Here is a 15906-nt window from a genome sequence, read left to right as displayed (position 1 = left end):
GGTTCGCGGGGGCCCTGAACCCCGGGGCGTAGGGCAGGAGGCGCTGGGCATTGAGAGCCAGGGCTTAGCTCGGCCCCAGTATGGACACAAAGGAGAGGACGCTCCGACCCAGTGTCCCTGCACAGCTTCCCCCCATGCGTGGAATAAATTTTGTTCCGCGCACCGAGGCACGCGCAGATGTGCACCACCAAGAGACACCTGCTGCTGGCGGTGGCTGGCTGGGTCAGGCAGAGAGTGGACCGGCAGGGCTCCCTGGGCCAGGCTGTTTGCAGCCCCCCTGGCAGCGCGGGCCCCTTACTGGTGTAGAGGAGGCTGATGGGCGGGAAGGCCTGCGGCCCGGGGCCCCGGCTGGCTTTCTTCTCCTCGAAGCCGCAGGGCAGGCCGCTCAGGAAGTCCTTGCGCTGCTTGCTGACGCCCAGCCACAGGTAGATCTCCATCTTGGCCTGCACCGTCCAGCCGGCCGGCCCGAAGCCCCTCTTCCCGGGCAGCTGGGCACACGGGGGAGCGCGTCAGCCGGGGCCAGACCCACTGCGCCCCCCAACTGGGCACCCCCCCTGCCCTCTGGGGTCCCCCACTGCGCCCCCCCAACTGGGCACCCACATCCTGCCCTCTGGGGCCACCCACTGCGCCCCCAACTGGGCACCCGCCTCCTGCCCTCTGGGGCCACCCACTGCGCCCCCAACTGGGCACCCGCCTCCTGCCCTCTGGGGCCACCCACTGCGCCCCCAACTGGGCACCCGCCTCCTGCCCTCTGGGGTCACCCACTGCGCCCCCAACTGGGCACCCGCCTCCTGCCCTCTGGGGTCACCCACTGCGCCTCCCCAACTGGGCACCCCCCTCCTGCCCTCTGGGGTCACCCACTGCGCCCCCCAACTGGGCACCCCCCTCCTGCCCTCTGGGGTCACCCACTGCGCCCCCAACTGGGCACCCGCCTCCTGCCCTCTGGGGCCACCCACTGCGCCCCCAACTGGGCACCCGCCTCCTGCCCTCTGGGGCCACCCACTGCGCCCCCAACTGGGCACCCGCCTCCTGCCCTCTGGGGCCACCCACTGCGCCCCCAACTGGGCACCCGCCTCCTGCCCTCTGGGGCCACCCACTGCGCCCCCAACTGGGCACCCGCCTCCTGCCCTCTGGGGTCACCCACTGCGCCTCCCCAACTGGGCACCCGCCTCCTGCCCTCTGGGGTCACCCACTGCGCCTCCCCAACTGGGCACCCGCCTCCTGCCCTCTGGGGCCACCCACTGCGCCCCCAACTGGGCACCCGCCTCCTGCCCTCTGGGGCCACCCACTGCACCCCCCCAACTGGGCACCCCCCTCCTGCCCTCTGGGGTCACCCACTGCGCCCCCCAACTGGGCACCCACCCCCTGCCCTCTGGGGACACCCACTGCGCCCCCAACTGGGCACCCACCCCCTGCCCTCTGGGGACACCCACTGCGCCCCCAACTGGGCACCCGCCTCCTGCCCTCTGGGGCCACCCACTGCACCCCCCCAACTGGGCACCCGCCTCCTGCCCTCTAGGGCCACCCACTGCACCCCCCCAACTGGGCACCCGCCCCCTGCCCTCTGGGGTCACCCACTGCGCCCCCAACTGGGCACCCACCTCCTGCCCTCTGGGGCCACCAACTGCGCCCCCAACTGGGCACCCACCCCCTGCCCTCTGGGGTCACCCACTGCACCCCCCCAACTGGGCACCCGCCCCCTGCCCTCTGGGGTCACCCACTGCGCCCCCAACTGGGCACCCCCCTCCTGCCCTCTGGGGCCACCCACTGCGCCCCCAACTGGGCACCCGCCTCCTGCCCTCTGGGGCCACCCACTGCACCCCCCCAACTGGGCACCCCCCTCCTGCCCTCTGGGGCCACCCACTGCACCCCCCCAACTGGGCACCCCCTCCTGCCCTCTGGGGCCACCCACTGCGCCCCCCCAACTGGGCACCCCCCTCCTGCCCTCTGGGGTCACCCACTGCGCCCCCCAACTGGGCACCCACCCCCTGCCCTCTGGGGCCACCCACTGGGCCCCCCCAACTGGGCACCCAACCCCTGCCCTCTGGGGTCACCCACTGCACCCCCCAACTGGGCACCTCCCTCCTGCCCTCTGGGGCCACCCACTGCGCCCCCCCCAAACTGGGCACCCCCCTCCTGCCCTCTGGGGCCACCCACTGCACCCCCCCAACTGGGCACCCCCTCCTGCCCTCTGGGGTCACCCACTGCGCCCCCCCAACTGGGCACCCCCCTCCTGCCCTCTGGGGCCACCCACTGCGCCCCCCCCCAACTGGGCACCTCCCTCCTGCCCTCTGGGGTCACCCACTGCACCCCCCCAACTGGGCACCCCCTCCTGCCCTCTGGGGCCACCCACTGCGCCCCCCCAACTGGGCACCCACCTCCTGCCCTCTGGGGTCACCCACTGCGCCCCCCCAACTGGGCACCTCCCTCCTGCCCTCTGGGGTCACCCACTGCACCCCCCCAACTGGGCACCCCCCTCCTGCCCTCTGGGGCCACCCACTGCGCCCCCTGAACTGGGCATCCACCTCCTGCCCTCTGGGGCCACCCACTGTGCCCCCCCAACTGGGCACCCCCCTCCTGCCCTCTGGGGTCACCCACTGCGCCCCCCAACTGGGCACCCACCCCCTGCCCTCTGGGGCCACCCACTGCACCCCCCAACTGGGCACCCAACCCCTGCCCTCTGGGGTCACCCACTGCACCCCCCAACTGTGCACCTCCCTCCTGCCCTCTGGGGCCACCCACTGCGCCCCCCCCAAACTGGGCACCCCCCTCCTGCCCTCTGGGGCCACCCACTGCACCCCCCCAACTGGGCACCCCCTCCTGCCCTCTGGGGTCACCCACTGCACCCCCCCAACTGGGCACCCCCTCCTGCCCTCTGGGGCCACCCACTGCGCCCCCCCAACTGGGCACCCCCCTCCTGCCCTCTGGGGCCACCCACTGCGCCCCCCCCCAACTGGGCACCTCCCTCCTGCCCTCTGGGGTCACCCACTGCACCCCCCCAACTGGGCACCCCCTCCTGCCCTCTGGGGCCACCCACTGTGCCCCCCCAACTGGGCACCTCCCTCCTGCCCTCTGGGGTCACCCACTGCACCCCCCCAACTGGGCACCCCCCTCCTGCCCTCTGGGGCCACCCACTGCGCCCCCCCAACTGGGCACCCAACCCCTGCCCTCTGGGGTCACCCACTGCACCCCCCAACTGGGCACCTCCCTCCTGCCCTCTGGGGTCACCCACTGCACCCCCCAAACTGGGCACCTCCCTCCTGCCCTCTGGGGTCACCCACTGCACCCCCCCAACTGGGCACCCCCCTCCTGCCCTCTGGGGTCACCCACTGCGCCCCCCCAACTGGGCACCCCTCTCCTGCCCTCTGGGGTCACCCACTGCACCCCCTCCAACTGGGCACCCCCCTCCTGCCCTCTGGGGCCACCCACTGCACCCCTCCCAACTGGGCACCCCCCTCCTGCCCTCGGGGGCCACCCACTGTGCCCCCCCCAACTGGGCACCCCCCTCCTGCCCTCGGGGGCCAGTCCCACCTTGCCTGCTTCGTCAGGTCTCCCCCACTGACCCCTGCTCTCTCTAGCCTAGCAGGAGGCCTCCCAGCTCAGACATGGATGCGGCAGCGCCGGGTACCTGACACCGAGCTTCTTCCTGCCTTTCCCCCAGGCTCTGTGCACCTCCCCTCCCGTCCTCCTCCCCCCCTCTCCCGCCACTCCTGGCGCGGGGCCCGGCCCCGTACCCTCAGGAAGACGGTCTTCACTTTGGCGCAGTCCTTGCCGGTCTCCTCGTCCACGATGGAGTACAGGATGTCCTTGGAGGGGATGCGGGCGTAGGCCGTGCGCTTCCCGCTGCTCATCATCCAGACGAAGACGTCGGGGATGGTGTGCTGGGGCTGCCAACCCCAAAAGGCCGCGCTCAGCACCCCGGGCAGCGCACTGGGGCCTGCTGGCCCCTCCTTTGCGGTACCGGGCGGGGGCCACCAGGAGCGCCGATTACTGGACTCCCCCGGGGAGGGGTTCGGCCGGTGCCTCCCTGGGCTCAGCCGCTGTAGGGTCCCCTCCTGAGAGACGGTTTTAAGCTTCCCCACGTGGAGTCCCCGAGTCCGAGGCCAGAAGAGACCGCGAAGGCCACCTGGGCTGGCCTTGGGCAGAGCACCCAGGCTGGGGGACTGCCCCGAATGAATTGCTTTCTACTGCCCAGGGGCTGGTGGGAGTGTCTAGACCAGTGTTTCTTGAACTTTTTAAGACAAACAATATTTTTTTTTTTAAGAGGAACACCGAGAATTTTTGGTTGAGGAAAAAAAAAAGGGGGGTCGGGGGAAAGTTATTGAGAAAAAAAAAGTCGCCCCTTTAAGGGCGGCCATTTTGAATATGTCGTTCTCCGCGGCACACCTCCAACTGCCGCACGGCACGCCGGTGTGCCCCGGAACACGGTTTAAGAAACACTGGTCTAGACCCAGGCAGATCAAGGCTACCGCAGGCCACTGGGGTCAGCTAGTCTGACTCCTGGATGACACAGGCCAGGGATCTGCCGGCAATAATCCCCAGAGCGGCGCTTAAACGTTGTCCGGTTTATCAACCTCCTTCCTGAATGGCGGCACCAGCTTGTTCTTCTCTATCGGCGGGGCTACCTGGCCAGACTACATTTCCCATGAGACTCTGCAGCCCCCGGAACTCTGGCGACAGTGGTGCATCATGGGAGATGTAGTCCACCCAGGGCGCCTGGGACAGAGATAAGAATGGGAACACGCCACACCCAAACTACAACTCCCAAGAGACACCGATACATCAAAATGGTTTTGACCCCACCGAACACAAGCCTGCGTGACCAGGCTGCCTCCGCTGGTCGGTTTACCGTTAAACACACGTTAATACCGGGCGGCTCGTGGTCCCCCCAGTGGCTGGTCCATATGAAGAGCTTCCCGGAGACTAACAGCTCACACATGGCCAGACGGGGTCAGACCAAAGGTCCGTCCAGCCCGGGGTCCTGTCTACCCACAGTGGCCAGAGTGTGAACAGACCAGGGAATCGTCATGTGATCCCACCCCTGTCGCCAATTCCCAGTCTCTGACAGACAGAAGCTAGAGGCACCATTCGCGTCCCTGCTGGCTATCAGCCATTGGTGGACCTGTCCTGCATGAATGTATCTAGCTCTTTTTTGAGCCCTGTTAGAGTCTTGGCCTTCACAACATCCTCTGGCGAGGAGTTCCACAGGTTGACTGTGCCTTGTGTTGAAGATACATTTCTATTTGTTTTAAACCTGCTGCTTATTCATTTGGCGACCTCCAGTTCTTGTGTTATGGAATAACTAACTCGTCTTTATTCATTTTTTCCACCCCGGCCATGATCGTATAGGCCTCTATTATATCCCCCTCCCCATCCCTTTTCCATCCCTTTTCCAAGCTGACAAGTCCCTGTCTTATTAATCTCGCCCCATAGGAAAGCTGCTCTGTGCCCCTGATCATGTTTGTTCTTTTCTGAACTTTTCCCAGTTCCGAGATACCTGTTTTGAGAGGGGGCAGCCATACCCACACACTGCATTTAAAGTGCGGGCAGGCCCGTGGATTTATGGAGGCCTTTATGGATTTGTGGATTTATGGAGGATTTGTGGATTTTATATATAAAATCATGAGAGGTGTGGAGAGGGCCGATAAAGAAAAGTTATTTATTAGTTCCCTAAATAGAAGAACTAGAGGACACCAGATGAAATTAATGGGGAGCAGGTTTAAAACTAATAAAAGAAAGTTCTTCTTCACACAGCGTGTAGTCAACCTGTGGAACTCCTTGCTGGAGGAGGCTGTGAAGGCTAGGACTAGAATAGAGTTTAAAGAGAAGCTAGATAATTTCATGGAGGTTAGGTCCATAAAAGGCTATTAGCCAGGGGATAAAATGGTGTCCCTGGCCTCTGTTTGTCAGAGGCTGGAGAGGGATGGCAGGAGACAAATCACTTGATCATTGTCTTCGGTCCACCCTCTCCGGGGCACCTGGTGCTGGCCGCTGTCGGCAGACAGGACACTGGGCTAGATGGACCCAGTACGGCCATTCTTATGTTCTTATATGATTTTTTTTATTCTCTATCCCTTTCCTAATGATTTCCAGCATGCTGTTGGCTTCTCTGACGGCAGCTGCCCCCGGAGCGGCTGACTCCAGAGAGCTAGCCACAGTGACTCCGAGCTCCCACTCCGGAGCAGGTAACAGCTAATTTTGTCCCCTGCATTTGGGGGCTCTGTCATCCGAGGGGCTCTCCTTTGCATTTGGCAACGTTAAAATTGATCTGCCAGTTTGATGCCCTGTCACCCCGTTGAGTGAGGTCCCTTTGTGGCCGGCTTAGGCCGGAAATATTGTAAGTGAGGGCTGAGCAGGGAAGCCTGGGAGGAGACCCAGACTCCACCTGCAGTGCAGGGGGCTGCAGAGACACTTGGTCCCAGGCTGGCTCGTTAAAACCTCCCGGTGCCGGTTTCTCCCGTCCCAGGCCTCAGAACGACGGACGAGCACCAGCCGCCCGCAGAGTCCGCCTGCTCCCCTCCCCCAGGGGCCCGCAGCTCCCGCACCCGGCCTGCCACGCTCCCGCTCACCTCGTCCGCCAGAAAACGCAGCTTCTGCAGGAAGTTCTGCGCCAACTTCAGCTTGTCCCGCATCGTGTTCTTCTTCACCTGCGCCCGCAGGGTCTTGGCTTGCTGGCCCATGTTCTCCTGTGCCCGGGCACAAGGGCAGCCAGCAGCGAAAGGACCGGAGAGAAGGGAAAAACACAGCGGGAGGACGGTGCCTCAGTTTCCCCTTCTGGAATAAGGGGGTGATGATGTCGGCTTCTGGGGAGTGAGTTTGCCAAGGCGCAGAGAAAGGCCCCAGTGAAAGGGGCTGGGCTGGCAGGTTGGCTGACCGGGGACAGTCTGGGCAAGTCTCTCCCCTGCCGTTTGGGGGGGGACAGCTGCCATACCCCCCACGGACCAGCAGGCTGCCCACCAAGAGCCAGCAGCATGGTGGGTGGCGGGGCTGCCGATCCTCTTTCACCGAACGCCACCAGCCGGTCCCTTTGGGGGGCTGGACTCCGTCTCCCCCCGCCCCCTCCCCGCCCCGCCCCCTGCGGATCTTTCACCCCGCCCCTCCCGCCGGACGCGCTCACCAGCTCCCGCATGCAGGACTTGAGCCGCTCCCGGTCCAGTCTGGTGCGGGCGGAGAGGCTCTGGTCCTTGTTGGCGAGGGTCACGAAGCGGCTGGCGGGGGAGAGAGCTGGGTCAGCGCCACGCGGCTCTGGGAGGGGGGAGGGCAGCGGGTCGGCGGGAAACTGGCTGATTGGCACTCGCTGGGGGGGGGCATGGCAGGGGCGCTCCGCCCCCCCGGCTGTCACACGCACAGGGGCCTGGTGAGGCTTCACGCCGCCTGGCTCACTGGGGTTCTGCTCCCCGCCCCCACTCACAAACATCCGGTGCTCAGCTCCTCCAGGACCCCGCGCAGCCGGCGCTCAGGGTGCGGCTTCTCCGTCTTGATCATCTCGTGCACGTCGTTGAGCCCCTCCTCCTGGGACGGCCAAGAGAGAGGGAGGCGACGTCACCGGGGGGCAGGACGGAATCCCAGCCCCCCCCCCCCCCCCGGCGCACGCTGGGCTGGCAAAGATTGGTGAGACTCACCACGGGGGGGGGGGGGGGGCCGGGGAGCCCTGGTCAGCCAGCACAGTGCAGTGTGGGAGCCAGCCCAGTGCAGTGTGGGAGCCAGCCCAGTGCAGTGTGGGAACTAACCCAGTACAGCGTGGGAGCCAGCCCAGTGCAGTGTGGGAACTAACCCAGTACAGCGTGGGAGCCAGCCCAGTGCAGTGTGGGAGTCCAGTGCAGCGTGGGAGCCAGCCCGCCCAGTGCAGCATGGGAGCCAGCCCAGTGCAGTGTGGGAACTAACCCAGTACAGCGTGGGAGCCAGCCCAGTGCAGTGTGGGAACTAACCCAGTACAGCGTGGGAGCCAGCCCAGTGCAGTGTGGGAGTCCAGTGCAGCGTGGGAGCCAGCCCGCCCAGTGCAGCATGGGAGCCAGCCCAGTGCAGTGTGGGAACTAACCCAGTGCAGAATGGGAGCTAGTCCAGTGCAGCATAGGACCCAGCCCAGTGCAGCGTGGGAGCCAGCCCAGTGCAGCATGGGAGCTAGTCCAGTGCAGTGTGGGAGCTAGTCCAGTGCAGCGTTGGAGCCAGCCCAGTGCAGCATGGGAGATAGTCCAGTGCAGTGTGGGAGCCAGCCCAGTGCAGCGTGGGAGATAGTCCAGTGCAGTGTGGGAGCCAGCCCAGTGCAGCATGGGAGATAGTCCAGTGCAGTGTGGGAGCCAGCCCAGTGCAGCGTGGGAGATAGTCCAGTGCAGTGTGGGAGCCAGCCCAGTGCAGCGTGGGAGATAGTCCAGTGCAGCGTGGGAACCAGCCAGCCCAGTGCAGCGTGGGAGAGCCGGGGCCGGCTCTGTGCCGCTAGCTCATACTGTCAGAGCAGACAGTTTCTGGAGCCTCTCTGGTGCTTTTCCCAGCGACTTCACGCCTCAGGTGGGGCTTCGGAGACGCTCCGAGGAGATCCCTGCCCACTAGGCTACCAGGCCGGTCTCTGGAGCTCTCTCCTCTCCCGCAGCTCCGAGCTGTAACTAGGGCTGCTCCCCCCATCCCTCCGGACACCGGCCCTTGGCGGGACTCGCCGGCGGGGCCCCGGGACGGGCTCGCTCGTGCTTGACGAGCCGCGGCCGGGCCGTTGCAGGGCGCAGACCCAGGTGTCCGTGCAGGGGAACCGGGTGTGGCGTCTGCTGCCCTCGGGGGCGCCTAGTCCCCTGGGGGCCCTCCCCCACCCTCGGACTCACCAGCTTGTCCGCGATCTTGTCCGCGATGTTGGCATTGTAGAGCCTCCGCCGCTGGTCCTGCCACCAGCTCTTGATGTAGATGCAGGGCTTCTTCTCGAAGTAAGGCAAGTGGAAGTAGTTCCTGCGGGGCGGGCGGAAGGATACGTCGGAGTGTCGGCAGCCTGACGGGGGGCGCGCGAGGGCTCTGACCCTGCCCAGCCTCGCCCGGCGCCCAGCGGGGGGGCATGGAGGCCTCTTCCAAACCTGCTGACGTCAACAGAAAGGCTCCCAAAAACCCCAGGGGGCTCTGGGCAGGGCCCCAGGCTCCAGGCTTTGCTTGGAGCAGAGGGAAATCGTTACCCGCTCGCTCTCACGCCCCCTCGTTCGTAGGTCCCCCCCCCAGCAGCAGGACCCGTGGGGACCATCTGGTCCGACCCCTTGTAGGACACGGGCCAGACACTTGGCCCAGACTCGTTCCTGGAGCGGAGCTGCCAGAGGCCTGCCCGGCCTTAATCGAAACCTCGTCAGTGATGGAGAATCCAGCCCGGCCCTTGAATTCCTGTCACCGTGTGCAGTTACGCCTTCCTTCCCTCTGAATTCACCCCGCCCGCTGGCAGCCCCTGGGCCCCGGCAGCCCCTCCTGTGCCGGATCAAAGACCTCCTCGTTAAACGGGGCTTCCCCGTGGAGGCGACACACTGGGATCAATTCACCCCTTCGCTCTCTCCCCGCCAGGCTAGCTAGACTCAAGGGGGACAACCTGTCCCACAGGGGCCAGTGCCAGGTGTCCCAGAGGGAGGGAACAGAACAGGGAATCAACACGTGATCCCTCCCCTGTCGCCCATTCCCAGACAAACAGAGGCAGGGACACCACCCCTACCCAGCCTGGCTAATAGCCATTGATGGACCTAACCACCATGATTCTATATAGCTCATTTTTGAACCCTGTTAAAGTTCTAGTCTTCACAACATCCTCTGGCGAGGAGTTCCACAGGTTAACTGTGCACTGCATGAAGAAAAACTTCCTTTGGTTTGTTTTAAACTTGCTGTGTATTCATTTCATTTGCTGACCCCTCGTTCTTATATTGTGGGAACAAGTCCATAACTTTTCCTTATTCACTTTTTCCACACCCGTCATGATTTTATAGATCTCTATCCTATCGCTCCCCCTTTGTCTCCTCTTTTCTAAGCTGAAAAGTCCGAGTCTCTTTCATCTCTCTGCATGTGGGACCTGTTTCAAACCCCTCCTCATTTTTGTTGCCCTTCTCTGATCCTTTTCCAAGGCCAAGTAGGGTTGCCAGGTGTCCGGTATTGTACCGGACAGTCTGGTATTTGTGCTCTCTGTCCGGTAAAAAAAATCAGACAATTCATGCAATGTCCGGTATTTTCTGATTTTTCCGGCTGCACACCGGGTGAAAGCCTGGCGTGGGCGGGGGGAGCGGCTGGGAGTCCCGGCTGGGAGGCGGGGCCGCGATTGCCGCTGGGAGCCCTCAGTTGGTTGAGTGTGAGGAGGAGGGGAAGCCTCCTCGCTCGTGTGATGCCAGGACCCTGCGCAGGACGGGCAGTGCCCCGGGATCTGCAAGTGCCCGGGTCAGTCCCACTCCGCGCCAGTCGATTTGATCACCCCGCCTCCGCCTTCCCGGCCGGCCAATTCTCCCCCACTTCCCCTCCCGATCTTCCCCGGCCAGCCCCCTGCACCGCCCCCCAGCTCTGCTTCCCGCTGGCCCATTCCTCTTCCTGATCTCCCCCGGCCAGCGCTGCTGCACCCCCGCCCCTGCTAGCTCTGCTTCCTGCCCCCCTTCCTCCCGGCCAGCCCCATGGCCCCCGACCCTCCCCAGCTGTGCTTCCCTCCCCTCACTTCCTCCCAGCTCCCCCCTTCCTCCCGGCCAGCCCCGCAGCCCCCTGACCCCACCCAGCTCTGCTTCCCTCCCCCCACTTCCTCCCGGCTCCCCTTTCCTCCCGGCCAGCCCCGCAGCCTCCTGACCCCGCCCAGCTCTGCTTCCCTCCCCCCACTTCCTCCCGGCTCCCCTTTCCTCCCGGCCAGTCCCGCAGCCCCCTGACCCTGCCCAGCTCTGCTTCCCGCCCCCCCTCCTCCCGGCCCCCCCCTTCACCCCGGCCAGATTCGTGGCCCCTGACTCCCCCCCAGCTCCGCTTCCTGCCTCCCCATTCCTCCCAGCCAGCTCCGCCCCCCGCCTGGCTGGTCCACCCCGCCCGCCCACGATCAAATGTGTCCTTTTTTGGGGGGAGGGTCTACTTGGTAACCCTAATGCCAAGGGATCTTTTTTGAGATGAGGAGACCACATCTGTAAGCAGTGTTCAAGCTGTGGGCGTCCCATGGATTTATAGAGAGGCAATGAGATATTCTCTGTCTCATTCTCTGTCCCTTTTAAAATGACTCCCAAATTCTGTTTGCTTTTCTGACTGCGGCTGCCCTACGGCGACGCGACAGGTGTTGCCAGAAGAGGCAATGCAAATGCAGCACAGATTAGCATTTTCTTGCACTTCATTTGCATATTCTCTTCCAATCCGCTTTTGCGGAAACACAAGGGCTGTGTCTAGACTGGCAAGTTTTTCCGCAAAAGCACCTGCTTTTGCAGAAAAACTTGCCAGCTGTCTACACTGGCCGCTTGAATTTCTGCAAGAGCACTGACGATCTCATATAAGAAATCAGTGCTTCTTGCGGAAATACTACGCTGCCCCGTTCGGGCAAAAGTCCCTGTTGAGCAAAGCTTTTGCGCAAAAGGGCCAGTGTAGACAGCTCAGATGGCGAAAATGCCACGGGCGAAAATGGCGCTCGGGACTGTTTTGTGCAAAACCGCGTCTAGATTGGCACGGACGCTTTTCCTCAAAAAGTGCTTTTGTGGAAAAGCATCCGTGCCGATCTAGACACTCTTTTCCGCAAATGCTTTTCACGGAAAACTTTTCCGTTAAAAGCATTTGCGGAAAATCCTGCCAGTCTAGACGTAGCCAAGCAGTGTGGATTTTCCTTTTGGCACCAGATCCTTCCGCCTCCAAAAAGGTGGCAAGAGGGTTAAGTGATCCCCTGTGCCCGCTCGCTCCCCTTTGCTCCCCCGGCGGGTAAACGGGCCTTGCTCGCTCGCACCGTCTTCTTTTAGCGTGAAGTACCGTGAGCTGCTCACCCGCTGCGCCACTTCCAGGAGGAAAATTGAAGTGGGCGGTATTGGGTGTAATGGCGCTGGGGCATCAGCTTCTCTACACGCCTAGTTTAAAGGCCTAAGGTCAGGGGCATGCCAGGGCCTACAAAGCCCTTAATCCAGCCCTACAGCTGTAACGGTCACGGGTTCGAATCTGCCTGCAGGCGGTTACGCATACGGGCCCCCTTAAAACGCCGGGTGGGGGGCAGCAGAGTGGGAAAGGAAGAGATGGTACCGGAGCTCTTTCTCCTCTGGTAACGTGCCATGGGGTGGGAACAAGTCACATGGGGGGGTACCTGTCCCCCCAGTAACCCCTTTATGTCCCCCACCACTCGTTGCTTACGCCTGGGAGGCCAGAGACCTCATTAGACCTTCCAGCTAATGACTCACGCCCCCGCCACCTTCAACAACACCCTCTCCCATTGGCCAGCCTGGCCCGCTTGCCTGTCAGTGATCAGGGGCTTCACTGGCTGAGTCGAGGAGACGGAGACCAGCTCTCCATCGTCTTCGGCTTCGTCCTCGCTCGAGTGCTGGAGCAGCTCGGAGCCCTCCTCCTCGCCGTCCCCGCCCTCCTTCTTCTTCCTCAGGCTGGGCTTGGACGTGCCGTCGATCTGGTTCCCGTAGTTGCCTTGGGAGGGGGGCGGGGAAAGAAAACCGTTACCGTCCCGGGCGGGACTTGCTGATGGAGGGCGGGAAGGATGTTTCCTGGTGGGGGGGGGGGGGGCGTAGCTTGTCCCCTGCCTCACCCCCGGCCAAGCTCACGCCCCCACTCGCCTCTTCCAGTCCCCCCACGGTCCTGGCAGGGGCATGAAGGGCAAAAGGTCGGTCGGGGTCATGGGGGGGCCATAGCAAGCTCTCGGCCTAGACTGGAGCGACAGCCCCTACCCCCACTTGCCCCCAAGACCCCACACTCCCACACTCCCGCTCACTCCTTCCCCTGCTGTGGCTTGGGGGGTCAGGAAAGTTCTGTGGGGGACAACAGCTCCTCCAGTCCCGGGGTCATAGGTGGGGGAAGAATTTTCTGGGGACCCCAAATTCATGGCTGCCCCCTCCCCTGCCTCCATTACTCGCCACTCATGGGCTAGCCACATACGTCTACACCATCCCTGACCGGCGTCTGTCCAACCTGCTCTGAAATATCTCCAGGGATGGAGATTCCACAACCCCCCTGGCAACTTATTCCAGTGTTTCACCACCCGGACAGGCAGGAAGTGTCTCCTAATGTCCGACCTAAACCTCCCTTGCTGCGGTTTAAGCCCATTGCTTCTAGTCCTGTCCTCAGAGGCCAAGGGGAACAATTTGTGTCTCTCCTCCTTGTGACACCCTTGTAGATACTTGGAAACCGCTCTCATATCCCCTCTCAGCCTTCTCTTTTCCAAACTAAACAAGCCCAGTTTTTTCACTCTTCCCTTAGGGTATGTCTAGACTACAGGGCTACGTCTACACTGGCCCCTTCTCCGGAAGAGGCATGCAAAGCAGGCAAGTCAGAATAGGGAAATCTGTGGGGGATTTAAATATCCCCCACGGATTTAAATAAACATGGCCGCCGCTTTTTTTCCGGCTTGGGGAAAAGCCGGAAAAGAGCGTCTAGACTGGCGCGATCCTCCGGAATAAAGCCCTTTTCCAGAGGATCTCTTATTCCTACTTGAAAGGATCGCGCCAGTCTAGACGCTCTTTTCCGGCTTTTCCCCAAGCCGGAAAAAAAGCGGCGGCCATGTTTATTTAAATCCCGCGGGGGATATTTAAATCCCCCACGGATTTCCCTATTTTGACTTGCCTGCTTTGCATGCCTCTTCCAGAGAAGGGGCCAGTCTAGATGTAGCCCAGGGTTTTGTCGACAGAAGTTTTGTCGACAGATACTGTCGACAAAGCTTCTGTCGACAAAGAGCGTCTAGACCATATCCAATTCTGTCGACAAAGCAAGCCGCTTTGTCGACATAACAGTGTGGACGCAAAGGACAGTGTAGATGCAATAATGCCTTCTGTCCACAGAACTCTGTCGATAAAAAGCGTTATTCCTCGTAGAATAAGGTTTACATACGTCGACAAAACTGCTGAGTTCTGTCGACATAACTCAAAGGCAGTGCGGATGCAGGTACAGTTTTGTCGACAAGACCCTGTAGTCTAGACACACCCTAAGTGTCATGCTGACAGGCGGAACCGAACCAGGAACCTCTGTGCAGGAAACACTACAGCCTGAGCTACAAGCCAGCTGGCTCTCAGCCAGGGCTACAATGCAAGCTCCATGGGCCAGTGCCCCGCACCCAGTAGGGGCGTGGGTTACATTGGCACAGATAAAGCGCTCCCTGGATGAGGGGGGATTCTTCTGGCCCTCGTTACTGCATTCCAGGCCATGGGCCTTCTCTCGGGAATCCATCGACTCCACCCATTTAAACCCACATCTAGGGTTGCCAGATGCTTTCACAAAAATTCCCGAACAGGGTGGGGAAAAAAATTGGTTGAGGAAAAAAAGGGGGAACAAACTGTTGAGCAAAAAAAATAAATAAAAAAGATCACTGCGCCTTTAAATTGCCCTCCCCTCGCCCCCAGAACATGCAATTACCAGACTGTCCAGGCGAAAAACGGGACACCTGGCAACCCTACCCACGTTACAAAAATACCAACCGATGGTGACCTCAAAGTTGATGGGCTTGTCCCCGATCTTCCGGTCGATCATGGTGGCTTCCAGGAAGGCTCCGAAGAGGAAGAACTCTTCCATCCTGCCAGTGCAGTTCTGCGGGAGCGAGGACAGGCCGTTACCATGGCGGGAGGGCCGGAGAGCCCGGCTGGGCAGGCGGATGGAACGACAAGGCCCCTCCACGCCTACCGGCAGCCCCACAAGCTCTGTGCCCAGGGCAAGCCGCTTTGCTGGCTTTCCACGGACTTTAGCGTCGATTCTGATGCCAGATTCACAGCCTTGCAGACTGGCGGCCTGTTTGTTCACCGGATGGGCTGTAGCCGCCCAAGCCGTGCTGCTAATGGACCTTCATCTTGGTCCGTGGACCGTCCCTCTCATTGAGAGACGGTGGATCAGTCTCTCTTAGGTCTTCCACGCCGCAGAGGCATAGCCGTGGGCACAGGCGCACCTACCCACCGCAGCGCTCCACGGCTCGCCTCCTGCCCCAGCGCTTGCCCCATTTTCTCAGCCCAGCCGGCACTGCAGCCAGGAAGCGGGGTCGAGATGCTGGAGCATAACCCCTGCCCCGTCGTAGCCACTCACCGAAGCCAGGGCCCACCCAACTGAGCCTTTCTGGACATACTAAGGCCATGCCAAGCTAGGATTGCTCCTGAGGTACGGGCAAACTTCTCAGTTTGTTTGCAAGAAAAAAAAATCATTCGGGGTCAAGCAAAACCAGCAACGTTTTGAAATTATTCATCCCTCTCCCTGCGTCGTGTCACACCCAGCGGTTTTGGGTTTCGATCTGGAATATTTGTCAAGGTTATTGCTTTTTACAAAAAAGGAAATAAAGGAGACTCTTCCGCCCGCGGCCGTGGGGAGCGGAAAAGTGGAAATGTTTCGTCTCGAAAGGGCGGAAACAAAAGGACGCCGTGTTTCAGAATGACTCTGCCGGGTTGGGTTGGTTTTTTTCCTCCCGCAACGAGCCGGTCAGTGAAATCAACACAGAATCGCAACACGTTTTGGGGTCACCAAATCTATTTTTTTTTGGGGTTAAAAAATGTGTTCGTCAAAAAGTTTCCTTTAGATACGGGGCCTTTCATCTCTTGGTCACCGGTCCCTGTCAAGAGGTGGGGTGCGGGAGGGGCCACAGACAGCTGTCACATGAAAACTCTCTTGTGAAACAAGGGTCTAATGGGCAGTCTCCAGATCCCAGAAACTACCACGTGGCTGCCATTAACTTTCCCTCTTCGTGGCTGTCCCAAGAGGGGCCAGGGCTGGAGGGGCATGGAGGCCGGACTGCACCAGGCGCACCACCTTGAGGGAGAACGGCCGTCAGAGAGACCA

General features: G+C 61.8%; 1 protein-coding gene across 4 annotated transcripts in view; it reads right to left on the bottom strand.

Annotated features, from left to right (window-relative positions):
- Nucleotides 1–15906, bottom strand: part of OTOF (otoferlin) — a 94219-nt gene that overhangs the window by 33934 nt on the left and 44379 nt on the right. For all 4 annotated transcript variants that reach the window (XM_075925974.1, XM_075925972.1, XM_075925973.1 and 1 more), the window contains 8 exons: nucleotides 14568–14676; nucleotides 12387–12570; nucleotides 8811–8931; nucleotides 7412–7512; nucleotides 7118–7208; nucleotides 6570–6686; nucleotides 3735–3887; nucleotides 299–488 (listed from right to left, as the gene is read on the bottom strand). In XM_075925974.1, coding sequence (XP_075782089.1) covers nucleotides 299–488; nucleotides 3735–3887; nucleotides 6570–6686; nucleotides 7118–7208; nucleotides 7412–7512; nucleotides 8811–8931; nucleotides 12387–12570; nucleotides 14568–14676 — 1066 coding nt within the window. The remainder of the gene's footprint in view (nucleotides 1–298; nucleotides 489–3734; nucleotides 3888–6569; nucleotides 6687–7117; nucleotides 7209–7411; nucleotides 7513–8810; nucleotides 8932–12386; nucleotides 12571–14567; nucleotides 14677–15906) is intronic.

Source organism: Pelodiscus sinensis, chromosome 3 (assembly GCF_049634645.1).
Source record: "Pelodiscus sinensis isolate JC-2024 chromosome 3, ASM4963464v1, whole genome shotgun sequence".
NCBI lineage: Eukaryota > Metazoa > Chordata > Testudines > Trionychidae > Pelodiscus > Pelodiscus sinensis.
Note: the sequence above shows the minus strand (reverse complement) of the source record. Positions and strands in the feature narration are given on the sequence as shown.